The 14,429-nt window shown below is 41.5% G+C and overlaps 1 protein-coding gene across 1 annotated transcript in view; it reads right to left on the bottom strand.

The window, feature by feature from the left end:
- Gabrr3 (gamma-aminobutyric acid type A receptor subunit rho3) overlaps window positions 1-8,739 on the bottom strand; it is a 52,549-nt gene extending 43,810 nt beyond the window's left edge. Inside the window, exon 1 of the mRNA XM_034514709.2 lies at window positions 8,318-8,739. Coding sequence (XP_034370600.1) covers window positions 8,318-8,433 — 116 coding nt within the window. The 5' untranslated portion in view covers window positions 8,434-8,739. The remainder of the gene's footprint in view (window positions 1-8,317) is intronic.
- Between the last annotated feature and the right edge of the window lie 5,690 nt (window positions 8,740-14,429).

The following is a 14,429-nucleotide window of genomic DNA, read 5'->3' as shown; positions in this document are numbered from 1 at the left end:
GACAGATAAGGTAAAATAACTTTTAGATTACTTGAAATATCAAACAAAAAGGGATTTAACAGGCAGACATTTCTCAGAATATGTATGTTAGATGAGAAATACCAGGTGATTAAAATTCAGATTCACAGGCCACCCACATCAGCTAAGGCAGCACCCCAGGAAGCAGCCTGGGATGAGCATTTGAACGACACCCAGAGAGTGTTCAAGCTCTGCATTACAGCAGCGAACAAGTAAAAACATTACAGAACTGTAAACTGATGAAAACAGGGCTTTCAGAGCCAGAATAAGCAGAGTGCAGGCACAGGCTGAGATTGCAGGCAGAATGTCTGTCTCAGGTTGTGGTCGTAGGACTCATGGGTCGTTGGTCCTGGGCAAAACCAATGGTGAAATAGGCAGAGTCCATTTCTACCTTTCTTTCTGTAGCTCAAAGGCAGCATGGCAAGCTCCTGATATGGCAATGAAGTCTTGTCTCTTTGGGATTGGTGAATATGGGCATATTTCTAGGACACTGGGACTACTTTTTTCTTTTTCTTTTTTTTTCTGTGTGAGGGACCATTTCCTAGGAACACTGATGCAAGTTTTAACAAAACAGTTGTGGAAGCAATTAATTTAATTTTTTTTTCTTGCTATATTTAATGTGTGCATGCACACACGCCTTCATGGGCTTCCCATGATACTCTTGTATAGGTCCAAAGACAACTTGCTTAGCTCTCTTGTCCCCTTCCACCATGCGGGTCTTGGGGACTAAACCAAGGACCTCACCCTCAGTGGTGCCCACTGATCCATCTCACTAAGCTCCAGAAAATGACTCTGACTCGGAGACTTTCAGATTCTGAAGCAGCTGGAAGAGAAGTACTAGGGTTTGTGAGATGGTCCGGTGCGACTTCTCAGTAGGGGTGTTTCTGGATGAATCTTCAGGGTTTAGAGATGCATTCTCTTCCTAATAATATGAATGGACAATTTTCAAAAAGAAATCTATTTTGGATAGAAGGCAATAAATTTGAACTTAAGTATGTTAAGCCTTTATAGCCTGTGAATAACTGAACACATTGGACACTTTCTCACAAGGAGCTACAATAAACTAGGGAACATCTTCTAAGGAGCCAGGATTAACTATTTATTAAAAAAATAATGGTAGGGGTCTGGGGAGCTACTCTGTTATAAAGTACATACTTCCTGAGCAAGCATGAGAACTTAAATTCCCTATATCCTTCCCCCAAAGTGAATCAGAGTTGAATCTGTGTTTGTAATCCCAAAGACATAGACAGGAGGATCCCTGGAGCTTGCTTGTCCTCCAGTAGCCTAATTGATGAGACCAGATTTCCCTGTTTCAAGACACAAAGTGACAACTCCTGAGGAACCACAACTGAGTTTGAACACAGGTTTCTACGTATATGCATATATACATGCACCCACACAAATACCTCCCACCCACTTCCTCATTCCTACCCACACAAACAGAGGCTAGTGCGCGAGCACGCGTGTGTGTGTGTGTGTGTGTGTGTGTGTGTGTGTGTGTGTGTATAAGAATAAATAGCATTAACAAAGAGAGGCTGGTGGTAGCTTTCAAACAATGCCTACTGTGTCCAAGATATCAGCCCAGATGGTTGGTAAATGGGATCTCACCAGCACGTATCTACATCTTCTGTTTTCCTGGGCCTCTGCCCAGGGTGTCTGCTGACTCAGTAGGTTTGGGGTCTGACATTTTGTAACAGTTTTTCAGGATAACTTGTTTCCGTAGAAAACAGCAGTTGTTAGTACTAGTTGGCTGGCTACTTGTTCTCATAAAAAGGAGAAGATGTAGTGGGGAATTTACAAACATTTCTCCTTTGGTAATAATATTTTTGATACAATTAAATGATATGCGACTAATGTGTCTTTTCAGACGCTTTCCCTGCAGGAGATGGAAATGCAGATACTTTTGAATGAAGAATCCCAAGAGTGCTGATCACAGGTCTGCTGTGACTTGCTGGCTCGGCAGCAGTGGGCACAGGCCCACCTCCTATCACCTGACCTGCAGTGAGTGGTCCATTATTATCTCATCCGGATTTCCTTTTATCTTATCTACTTTGCAAAGAGATAAGATCTTATCTACTTTTCAAAACAAATTTTAGAAATCTGTGTACTATACCATATATATTTAAACCAATACTTAAAGGAGCAGGAGAGACGGCTCAGTGGGTGGGAATGTTTACAACCATGCAAAGGATAGGAGTTTGGTTTCCAGTCCCCACCTTGGTGGCCTCAGAAACACCTGTAACTTCAGCTGTAAGGATGACACCTCTAGTTCCGGAGGCAACTGCATTCACAAACCTACCTCCACGCAGAACAGACCCAGACGCATTCATAGACACAGAACAGACAAAGATACTATCACAGACACAAAGACACAGACACACATACACACATACAGACACACATACACACATACAGACACACAGACACAGGCACACGCACACGCACACACACACACACACACACACACATACTTAAAAATTATAAAATAAATTTCTCAAACAAATGTAAATCACCTCTAATATTGTTCATCAGACATTTAAAAACATTTAGATGCATTACTTGGAGTCCAGTCAATAGAAATTACACATGATGATATGTCCCACAGATACCTTTAGTGTACCCTTAGAGATACATAAGACCTCACGAATACAGGTGTTTGCTTTGAAAACCTCTGATTTAGTATTTATATATACTTATAATCATATGCAATTATATATTATTTATAATGCATGTAATAGTTATAGTGTATGGGATGTGGAACATTGGGGGGTGGACCAGGAGGGGAATAAAATCTGTAGTGTAAAAATAAATAAATAAATAAATAAAATATTTTAAAAAAGACATTTATCCAAGCATTATACAAAATGAAAATAAAGAGGTGAGCAGCATTATAAAGCAAAAACAATGTTGATTCCTATTAAATTTAAGAATAAAATTTTAGTGTAGATGAAATTGGTAATTCAATGATGGTATATTTTGGGGGTTATATTTTTCTCCAGTTATTTTATGTTTTAAGAAATGGAGCTGGGCAGTGGTGGCGCATGTCTTTAATCCCAGTACTTGAGAGACAGAGGCAGGCAGGCAGATCTCTGAGTTCAAGGCCAGCTTCATCTACAGAGTGAGATCTAGGACAGCCAGAGCAATAAAGAGAAACCCTGTCTAAAAACCAAAACCAAAACCAAAACCAAAACCAAAACCAAACAACAATAACAACAAAAGACAAAAACAAGAGAAAAAGAAATGAAAAATTAAGTTTTGTGTAATTCCTTTTTTTAAAAAAATCTTTTTGGGTGAAAATACTGAATTTCTTTCATGTATGCATAGGTATATTGAATTTCAAGAAAAAAATTTTGTATTGTTTGAAAAATGTAACTGAATTACTTACATTCCTTCTGACACATTTTTAAAAGTCACATTGTGTGACCAAATACCCACAATCACTTTTAGTGATTTATAACCCAACAAATTAAGCAGGTTCTTCCTTTGATTTTGTGGAAAGAAGATGGTAGGACGCAAGCCAATGTGAAAGGATGCATTACCTGGAGTCCAGTCATTCACTGTCTCATCCTCAGTATTTATAACTGTTTCTTTGTGCTCAGGAAGCTCTTGTGTGCCGGGGAAGCACACAGCAAGATTGGGAGAGAGGGAGGTGTTTGCTTTTTCTCAAAGAGAGTTGATGAGGGAGTTTGCGATGATTTCAAGTTAATCTACTTTAATAAGGAGGTTATAAAAAACGGAATCCTGAAATAGTTTAGAGATTACACATGAGGCATATCCTTCAGACACATTGTGTCTACCCTTAAAGATTCATAATGCCTCATGAATACAGTGTTTGCTTTGAGAACCTCTGACTTAGTATTTATATATACTTATATACAATTATATATTATTTATAATGCATGTAATAGTTATAGTGTATGAAAAAAATTCTGTTTTCAAAAAGGCAAAAGAACACAACAACAACAACAAAGAACAACAAGAACAACAACAAGAACAACCACATTGGAATATGGTATCTGGTGTAAACTGAATTTATGTTTCCAGGCCGTGGTTACTCATATATAGCTACAAAATTAATTGCCTCTCACTCTCTTTGAACAATAAAAGTGAACACGGAAACACCCGTGTTCCACCCGTCTTCCAGGGTCACTCTTAGAGGTCACCTGTTCTTGTCATTCTAGAAGCATGTCTTCTTGTCAACATGATTTCCACTTAATAGTCTTGTTTAAATTCAAATAACGTATTCAGATTATATTTTGCTCTCTCCCCAAGTCCTTCCAGACCTTCTCAGCCCTGCCCAGGGTGCTGTAAGTTACCAAATTTGGTGTGAAACTTGGAGTTCCTGTCTTGTTTGAAAAAGGCCATAAATCTGCTAATTGTGCTAATATTTGCACAGCCATATTGGGTGACTTTTCACACTGGTGCTGGACTGGAAGGCCAAAGGAACGCACACGGACTGCAGCCTTGGGAATACTTTGTAGGTGATGCAGATCTATGCTAGGGTCTTCTCTGAACAGCTCATAAGAGCCAACTGCACAGTTTCCAGCAGGCTTATAAGCTTGCTATAAAATAAAATCGTATTAAGATTAGCTCATAAAGACTTGAGGAGCCAGGGTTGGGGAGATGCCCAGAGAGGTCCAGCTTCTCAGAAGAGAAAGGGAGGGGTAAATGGGGGAAGGATTGTGGGAGGGGGTGACTAGGGGGGGGATCAGTGAATCGGATATAAAGTGAATAAGTAAAAAAAAAATTAGATCAAAAAAGTTTAGCTCATAAAAACTTACATTTAAATAAGTTACAATTAAAGTATGCATAAATAAATGAAATAAAAACAAAAAATAAAGATACCATGATAAAGTGTCTACAGAGCTATTGTAGGACAGTTTAGTAATTACTAAATTCTGCCATAGAGCCATAAGAAGCCTAAACAGCCCGAGGACAGCAGGATTACAGTAGAACCAGATGTCTTTCCCAAGCAACAAAAGACATTTCCCTTGCCAAATTCTGTTTTTTATATTCACTATCTTTTTTAGAAATAAGGGAAATATTAGAATAACAGACTTGTTTACATGTTTAACTTTAAACTATATCTTTGAATGGAAAGCAAGTTTATAATCTGAATGAAGATAGATAGCATGATTAATATAATATATACAGGCCTGACTGCATGAAAGCTGGGCTCAGAATAGTTGATATAAACACAAAGCAGTGTGTGTAAAGTGTGTGATTTTCAAACAAAGACTATGTCTCCCTTTCATCTCCACTCTGCTGGTTTTCTTGCATTCTAAGGGGTAGCTTATTGATCAGTTACAGCATTGCTTGTGGGTAATCAGGTTTGGCATTGCACAAAGAACATCAGGATATTTATTTACAACAGAAGTATGGGGATGCCTGCCCCACCTCTCTGGAACAAGGGTACATTGCTGAGAGCAATGTAGAGGCTGGCTCTTGGATGACTGTTCGCTCAGGGAAAGCGCCCTGCTTCATCCTGAGTGGCTGCTTTGAACCAGGGTGGTGGTTTACACAGTCCCGGGTGTCCTGGGGGCTTGTTTGATGCAGTACAAAAGCAGCAGGTATAAATTTTAATGAATCATCTTCTGGCTTGTGGCCTGGAGGGTTGTTCTTCAGTTAGTTCACAGAGAACTGGAAAATAATCATTTGGACTGCAGACAGCAGAAACCCCAGGGTTTCCTATGGAGGAAACCTGACCTACACAACCTTTTAATTTTCTCTTTTAAAAAGGAAAGAAGAGGCATTTAACCTAAGGGAAAAGGTCCCTCCTTACCAGAAAGACTTTGCGTTCACTGTTGACTTAAAAAAGGAAAGACATGTAATAAGAGGTCAGTATAGCTTTTTAAAGCACTGTCATTATTTACAGCACACATCTTGCACACTGACTACTTTTATCTTCCACTTCCCCTCCCCCACTATTCACTCCCCACCATGCAGATACATTTCTCTCTGGTTTGTTTTGTTTTGCATCCCACTGAGATTAACCAGGCGGTCTCTGTGACCACGTGTTTGGAGCTATCTGTGGGCTGCTGAGAAACAGGGTACAGAACTAAATGCAGTGATTCCTTCTCTCCTAGACAATACTGATAGCCAATGGTTCAGAGGTAGTTTCTAGGTCACCCCCTTTCTTCACTGACTGTTGATAGCACTGATCTTGTGGACACCCAGGGCAGGAAACTCTCTTCTATTACTGTGAGTCAATGATGGTACTAGTTATATGATTGGTTTTTTTTTTTTTTTAATTTTTTTTTTATTCTGTAGATACTGTGCCATAAGTGTGGACTAGTAGGATAGACTAGGTCTTACTATCATTTATCTTTTCCTTCTCTAAGCATCTATGGAACAGTCAGCAAATATATTGCTTTAATGGTAGAGATATTTTTTTTTTTGTTGTTTTGTTTTTGTTTTTCGAGACAGGGTTTCTCTGTGTAGCCCTGGCTGTCCTGGAACTCACTCTGTAGACCAGACTGGCCTCAAACTCAGAAATCTGCCTGCCTCTGCCTCCCAAGTGCTGGGATCAAAGGCGTGCGCCACCACTGCTAATGGTAGAGATGTTATTTAACATTTATTACAAAACAAACTACATGAATGTTGGAAGCAATTTGAAACAAACAAACAAACAAACAAACAAACAAACAAACAAACCCCAAACCAAAAATCACATGTAGTCTGGCATAATCTTACATTCACCAAACATTGCCATGCTGAATTTCTTTAGAGAGGGAAAGAGTTAAACTTAGCAAGGTCTTGTTTCCTCTCCGTTCTGCCCACTGGGCCTCCAGTAGCAGGCATGCTTTCTCTCCTCTTGAGTGGACCTTTACCTCCCAGAGAGCTATTGGTTGGCACCACCATGTGAGTGGCACTTACTACATGTACCTTTACCTGCACTTGCCATGCTGGACATTTTTGTCATGGTAAATAGGTGGAAAGATTGTAAGAGATAAATACCAGGAAGCGCAAAACCATCTCTCCTAGAAATGGCTACACAGACAAGACTGGAACAGTGGCCATATCAATGGATGTGCTGAGGTGGAAGGTGGAAGACCTCATGAGCTCCCACTCGTAGACAAAGAGCTAAAAGGGACTAATGACTTCTGGGAGGAGAGTTAGCCTCTCCCTGGGAGGAGCTCGCTTATTGGCTGTCCCATGCAGAGTGGTCACCCTTGAATCCATATACACAGAGACAACAGAAATGGACTCAACACGGTTGAATTTGTGTATTTGTGCATACAAACACATGTATACATATTCATACATGTGTGTGTTTGTGTAACAATAACACTGAACGAAAAAGAGGCTATCAACCCGACAGCATGGAGGGTATTGGAGGGGCTGGCGGGGGGCAGGGCAGAAAGGGGAGGAGGATGCAATTCCATTTCAATTAAGAATATATTTAGAGACTATTAAAGCAGACCAAGAATCAGGACTGTAGTCCCTGTCTTCTTTAAACCTGAGGATTCTGAAGGTGTTGGTCAAATGTTTGTGTTCTTTCTCCTGATCTAGTGGTGAGTGTTTCATGACTATTTGTGATTTTAAGGGCAATTTTCCAAATATCTGTTACTTCACAGATGAGGTCTTTTAAGAAATCTTGTACCAGTGGAAGACATTTACAGGCTCATTCTTTGGGTAGAAGGGTGACTGATTTGTCCCATCTTTAAGGCTGGGAACTTGGGGCACTCTCAGTGAAACCTGGAAAGCCCCAGGCAAGTCGTGATGCCTTGGTTATTCTAATGCATAGCCATTGAGTTCCTTGCATATATTCAGACATCTCAGGTTACTGATGGAAAAATAGCAATACTGATAAGTTGATCTTTAGGAAGGTATTTTAAATATATGAGCACTATTTTCAACAGGTAACAAATGGTCTTCATGCTTTCTTACGCTCTCTTCGATGTATAAAACCAAGCTGCCCTCCACAAAATTGACATGAAAAGTTGGTTCTTAAACTACTAATTCAAAACTTAAAGAAATTGTAAACAAGCGTCATTACCAATAATAAGTGCATTCCTCATTGGAGCAATGAGCTCCCTGAAAGATGGTGCCTATGTGAAACATTTAACTATGTGCTCCCCAAATAAACATAACTAAATAAACAACGCAGGGAATGGAAGATCCCATACTTGCATGTTAACCAGAAATGCTTTCTTCTGATGGGTCCATGCTATTCCAGACAGAAGCACTTTGACAAAGATGGGCTTCCCTTAAAGAGATGGTTCTAGACTAGGAAAGGTCTGAGGCAGCTATTGTGATAAACTGGGCAATCATTGATGACTCTGTTTCTGTATCTTACCGGGTCTGTTTTGGTGAAGAGAGGCATTGCTGGTGAGGTTTCCTGATGGCAGAAGCATCCAGCATCAGTGTGAGCCAGGTGTAGATGAAGGAGACCAACCAAACAGCCAGGACCATGTCTTCCAGAAGGAAGAAATGCAGGGAGATGCCACCAACACAGCTACTGAGGTTTCTTGACCGCGAGTCTTTCAAAAAATAGATATCATGTCATGAAAATGAACTGAGAAGAAACAAGCAGATGTTGCCCTCAGTGCTGCCCGTTGTTTCCGTAGATTAAGTAGACTGGCATCACTGACAGGCTGTGTCTGTCTGCCTCATTGGCAATGTAAAGAAAATAAGGTAACACTTTCCATTTTCTCTCTTCCCCAGGACGGTTCTTGGTAGGATGCTTGATTCCCCTCAATAAACTCAATAAACTCTCAGCTGCTGTCCTCAGCAGACAAAGAAGCTAGGTTCTGCTCTAATCCTCTTAATCCAGTGCAATACAATTTGAATACATGTAATGACGCTGTAAAATAATATGCTTAATGAGGGAAAGATGATTAATTTAATCTTAATTACACACTGCAAGACCTTTTCCCTTATATCTCGGCTTCATTTGATCCAGAAAGGAATCATTTCCTCTCCTCAAACACACAGGCCTCCCTGCACAATGGAAAATCATATTACTATATTTTCAAGTAAACAACCACATTTTAGGATAACGAAATAACGAAAGTATTCAATTTAAGGTTAAATATAGTAAGCAACCTCTAAATGAAATGCTACTTTACTGGATGATGCACCAAACATTAACCTGTCAGTGTTAAATTAGGGCCATGCACGCTCCTAATGCATGCTGCCTACATACAGACAGTAGAAATTCTGGCTGCTTATAGTCCCTGTATTTCTTAGTTAGGACTTCCATTACTGTGTTAAAATGTTGTGGCCAAAAGCAATTTGGGAAAGAGAGGACGTACTTCATCTTACAACTCTCACTCTCTAGTCTATCATTAAGGCAAGACAGGCCAGGAACTCAAGTGAGACCCTGGAGGCAGGACTGGAGCAGAAGCAGAGATGGTGGAAGAACGCTGCTTACCGGCTTGCTCCTCAAGGCTTGCTCAGTTTGGTTTCTATCTACGCCAGTATCACTGGCCCGGGCTAACACCACTCACAGTGGGCTGGGCTTTCTCACATCAATCCATCATTAATCAAGAAAATGCCACAGAGGCTTGCCCACAGACGGGTCTTGTGGAGGTATCTTCTCCATTGTGGTTCCCTTCTCCCAGATGATACTGGCTTATGTCAAGAAGGCAGACAACTAGGCAGCACGCAGTGTGGATGTGAAATTTTACTGAATGGACATCCAGTGACGTTAACTTTCTTCCACTGAAGTATTAAAAGATGAGCATTATAGAGACAATTAGAGCATGAGAGGATCTGCAGATTGTGTTGGATTGATGTAATATCTTGTATATGTTGTTATTCTCTTATCACTATGAATGTATTTAACTTAGGTTGTTTATCGTTTTAGCCCATGCATTAAAACTTCTTGTGTTTTCAGTATGCTGATGCTGTTTCTCTTTCTCTTCCTCTTCTCCTCCTTCCAAGTGTCTCTTGTCTTCCATCTTGTCTCTTGGTGTTGAGGCTGCTTGTAAGATGTTATGTAAGCGAAATATATTGACCTGGACATTAGAGTCATAGCCTAATTCTCTACGTCTTCCCCTCCCTTGTGTTTTCTGAAGAACTAGAGAACAGGGGTGAGGAGGAGAAGGAGATGGTACTAAGTCCACAAGTCTATCCCAAGCAATTTGCGGATGCGCTTACACTGCGTTTGTAATGTACTGCCCCTTCACCATAAGGACAAATCGATGACGAGAACTCATTTGTACTTTTTATTGCATCTCCCCCCCTCCCCATGCCCCATACCAACTACTCATAATATTTAAAAATGATGCAATAAGAGTTTATGATATTTTTGGTGATGAATTTTAAGTCAGAAATGGTCTACACTAAAATTAAAAACAAGCCAGCAGCTTAAAGTGGAAACAGTTGGTACATAAGAGGTCTTACAGTTTTCATGCAATTACCACGAAGCATCTGTCTCTTGGTGCTGAGGCTGCTTGTTGACCTTATCCCTTCACTGTTTTCCTTTGCAATCCCAGTAAGCACCTTACGGAAAAAAAAAAAAAAAAAAAAGGGACAGAAAAGCACATCTGTCAACACGAGGCTGCAGTGAGCACTAGGCAACAGTAAATCATTGTTCCTGGGAAGCTTGTAGTAGCTGAGGCTGTCCCTTGCATAAGTGGCTTCCTGTTCATTTTTCCTTCGTTCCGATGATCTTTGCCTGCCTCTCTGGCAAGGATCCAGGTGTGAACTTGGATAGTGCAGCTGTGCCCTCAGATTCTTCTTGGGTATGTAGCTGTCATTAGCCCACAAGGGAAAATGAGAGGAGAGCCAACCTCTTTTTAGAGTTAAATCGAATACGATCAACAGCAGCAGCAGAAATGATAATATTTACAACGCACCGGGAACTTCCAAGTGTGCTTGTAAGATGTTATGTAAGCTAGATATATTGATCTGGACGTTAGAGCCATAGAGCGCTGATCCAGAAGGACTTCTGGAGTTCATCCAGTCCATTTCAACTCCTTGCCTCCTCTCTTTTTATTCACTCATCCCATGGTGTTACTGGGGGACTGGTTCCAGGAGGCTACAGAGGAAGAAATCCAATGATTCTCAAGTGTCATATCTGAGATGATGTATCTGCATGTATGCATGTAATCTATTCATATCCCAAGAGATAAAATATTTATTAGATTTAATTATTTGTTCTTCACATGTTCAACCTCTCTCTCTCTCTCTCTCTCTCTCTCTCTCTCTCTCTCTCTCTCTCTCTCTGTATGAGTACATGGGAAGCCAAGAAGAAGACTTTTGGAGGTCAATTTAGAGCATCACGCGTGGCAGTAGGTGCCCTTACCCGTGGAATCATCTCACCAGCTCCCCCTGTGCACTTTAAATCTTATCTGTATTACTAGGAGTTGTAGCACAACGCAGACTCTGTGAGTCGTTGCCACACTGTAGTATTTTGAAGATCGTGGAAACAGGTTGTCTTATGTTCCACACAGGCACAATGTTTGGGGAGTGGATTTGGAACTGTAGTTGTTTGAAACTGTAGATATTCCACCTGAGATGACGGAGAACCAAATGTACAGCGAGCAGCCAACTCATCTGTTTGTGCTTTAAATTTATGTTGGGAATTAAATTTAATTAGAAACATAATGGCATGTTAGAAATGTCATTTTTTTAAATGACACGGCCTTTCCCTCTTCCCTTAAATTTTTGCTCTCAACCAACAGTTCTATTTCCTAGTATTATGCAGTTCTTACAGAGTATAGTTCCTACACTACCCTCTCACATACTTGCTAGAATCAGCTTTGGCAAGAGAGGGAACACAGTGTGTAATACAAGCTGATGTTAATACTGAGAGCCCTATTCATTGTGGTGTAATAGCGCAATATTGCCACCAGATGGAAGCATAGCACACACATTCCCACCCGCACCACGGTTTTTCTTAAACTAGCTCTTAAACCCCTCTAAGTGAATGAAAATTAACGCACTTGCCAACACAGGGGAGATGGAAAGAGAAGATTAATAAAAAGTAGTAAAACTGTTTAAGTAACAATAAGAAACTAAATTCTGTTACTTTCCTTCCCTGAATGGTGATTAATGATATTTATTTCTCATATTGAACAGTAAGCATAGTTTTAAGGTTCTCCCTCCTCCTATACCAAGAAAATAATTTTATTTGTAAGTACCAAGAAGTATCGATGAACACATTGGAAGCACGAGTCTTCTGTCAAAACGATTTGCTGACATGAATACCATTTGACACAGATTCACAGGTACTGGGAGGCAGGGCTCTTGGAGCTGAATGAGGACGGTTCTGCGTGATCCTAAAGCTTCTTCATCCTCTCCAAGAACTCACAGATGATTTAAATTTTGGGGTGGGCCAACTGAAATTCCCTGGCTGTGGCTTGGGTGGTAGCTGACGGCTCTTCCTTATCCAAATCATCAGAGAGAGAGAGAGCTCTCCCGCTCACCCATCAAATGCTGCTGATGAGGGTCGAGTCAGCTCTCCTCTCATGCCTACAGGGCCAGCTCCCTCAGCTCCCTCGCCAGAGCCAGCTTTACAATGCTGCCCAGGCAGGGCTTCCTTACTCTGCTCTACCGTGTGCTGTAGCTGGTGAGAGGTGGGGCCTGTTCTGCATAGCCCTTGGACCCTCCTGGGGCTGCACCATGTGGATCCAGAGATGGTCCTTAGCAGCAGCACCGGCTGGGACTTCACCAAGTCCTCAGGTGGAAGGGCTGGCTACTCACACCAGGCTTGGCCTCTCCACCCTCGAATCTCCAGTTCCGTCTCTCTTCAAAATGCTCAAACGGTTCTGTTTCTCTTTCTCTCCCATCTATCTTCCACTCGTTTTCACATTGTAGTGGTTCCCGCTGCGAGCAGGTTACACAGCTGGTAGGCCTCTGGATAACCTTCCCCTTCCTGTGCCACCTGGCATAGAGGCAAGTGGGACTCTAGGTGTCTACAGCCCATCAGTGTGTCAGGGCGGAGGCTGGTCTCTGGACCTCTATCTTTTCCCTCCCACGCTGGGTTGCGTTGCACCAGGCAGGTCTCTGTGCCCCAGCCCACCTACAGCCTGCCCAAGATGGGCTGTGCCAAGTGGGTCTCTGGATGTCATCCTCCTCCTGTGTGGTTGCAGGCGAGCCTCTGTGTCTTTCCTACTTTTTATTTATTTACTCTTCTATTTTATTTTTTAAATATTTTTTTCCTTCTCTCATACATTACATGCCGACTATAGTTTCTTCTTCCTATACTCTTCCCAGTCTTCCCTGGCCACCTCCCCTCTCCCCCAGATCCACCCGCACCCCCGTTTTCCTTCAAAAGAGCAGTCATTCCAGGGATATCAACTGAATATGGCATAACACGTTACAAGACTAGGCACAGACCTTCGTCAAGGCTGGACAAGGTGACCCAGTAGGAGGAAAAGATTTTAAAATGAGGCAAACGAGTCAGAGACAACCTCCATTCTCACTGTTAGGAGTACCACAAGAAGACAAAGTTACACAACCATAGCATTATTTGGACTTAGCTCAGACCCATACGGACTCCGTGAACTCCTATGAACCTCACTTAAATGATTCTGTGGGCTGTGTTCTCTTGGTGGCCTCGATCCCTCTGGCTCCACCCCTCCCCGCTGTGATGTTCCTCTGGCTCCACCTAGTGTTTGGCTGTGGTTCTCTAAATCTGCTTCCATCAGTTGCTGGATGCTGTCTCTCTGACGACAATTGGGCTAGGCACAGATCTATTAGTATAGCAGCATGTCATTAGTAATCATTTCATTGACTTTTCTCTCCAGTCGTCTTTGGTTGTATCCTAGGTCTCTGGGCTACCCAGCCTCTGGTTCTTGACTATCCAGGCAGTGTCAGGCATGGAGTCCCTCTCATGTCCTAGGCCTCAAGTTGGACCAGTCATTGGTTGAACACTCCCAAAAGTTTTGTACCACCTTCCATTGAGAATTTATTCTTCGTTGAACTCCTGTGATTGGCAACATAGCTCTTTCCTTCCCTGTCTCATTTTCCTTAGGTATCTTCCGCAATGCTGGCTTGGTGGTCAGGACGTATTCAGTTTACACTTATCTGCAAGTTCTTTGCTTCACTTTTGCTTTTAAAGAATAATGTTGCCTAAGATAGTAATCTCGGTTGGCAGTTGTTTGTACAAGGGCTTGAAATCCATCATCCAGAATTTTCTGGCCTTCAGGGTTTCTGCTGAGAGGCCTGCCAGTCTGCCTTCATGCTCATAGGTTTAGTTGTATAACGAACATTATACTTTCTGTTGTATCATTCGGTGTCATTTCTTCGGTACAGTTTGATTTGCACTATGATGTGACATGGGTGGTTATTTTGTGGTCCTGCTTGTTGATTTGAATTCTAAATCCACATGCAGTTGTGGGACCATTTCTTACACGGGAACCATTTTTTCTTGAAACTTTGTTGAATAATCTTCTCTGTCTTTTGTTTGTATCTCAGTTTCATCTTCAACACCACCGATTCATAAATTTGGTTTCTTA

Source organism: Arvicanthis niloticus, chromosome 12 (assembly GCF_011762505.2).
Source record: "Arvicanthis niloticus isolate mArvNil1 chromosome 12, mArvNil1.pat.X, whole genome shotgun sequence".
Classification (NCBI taxonomy): domain Eukaryota; kingdom Metazoa; phylum Chordata; class Mammalia; order Rodentia; family Muridae; genus Arvicanthis; species Arvicanthis niloticus.
The sequence above is the reverse complement of the archived record's forward strand: the minus strand, read 5'-3'. Positions and strand labels throughout refer to the sequence as shown.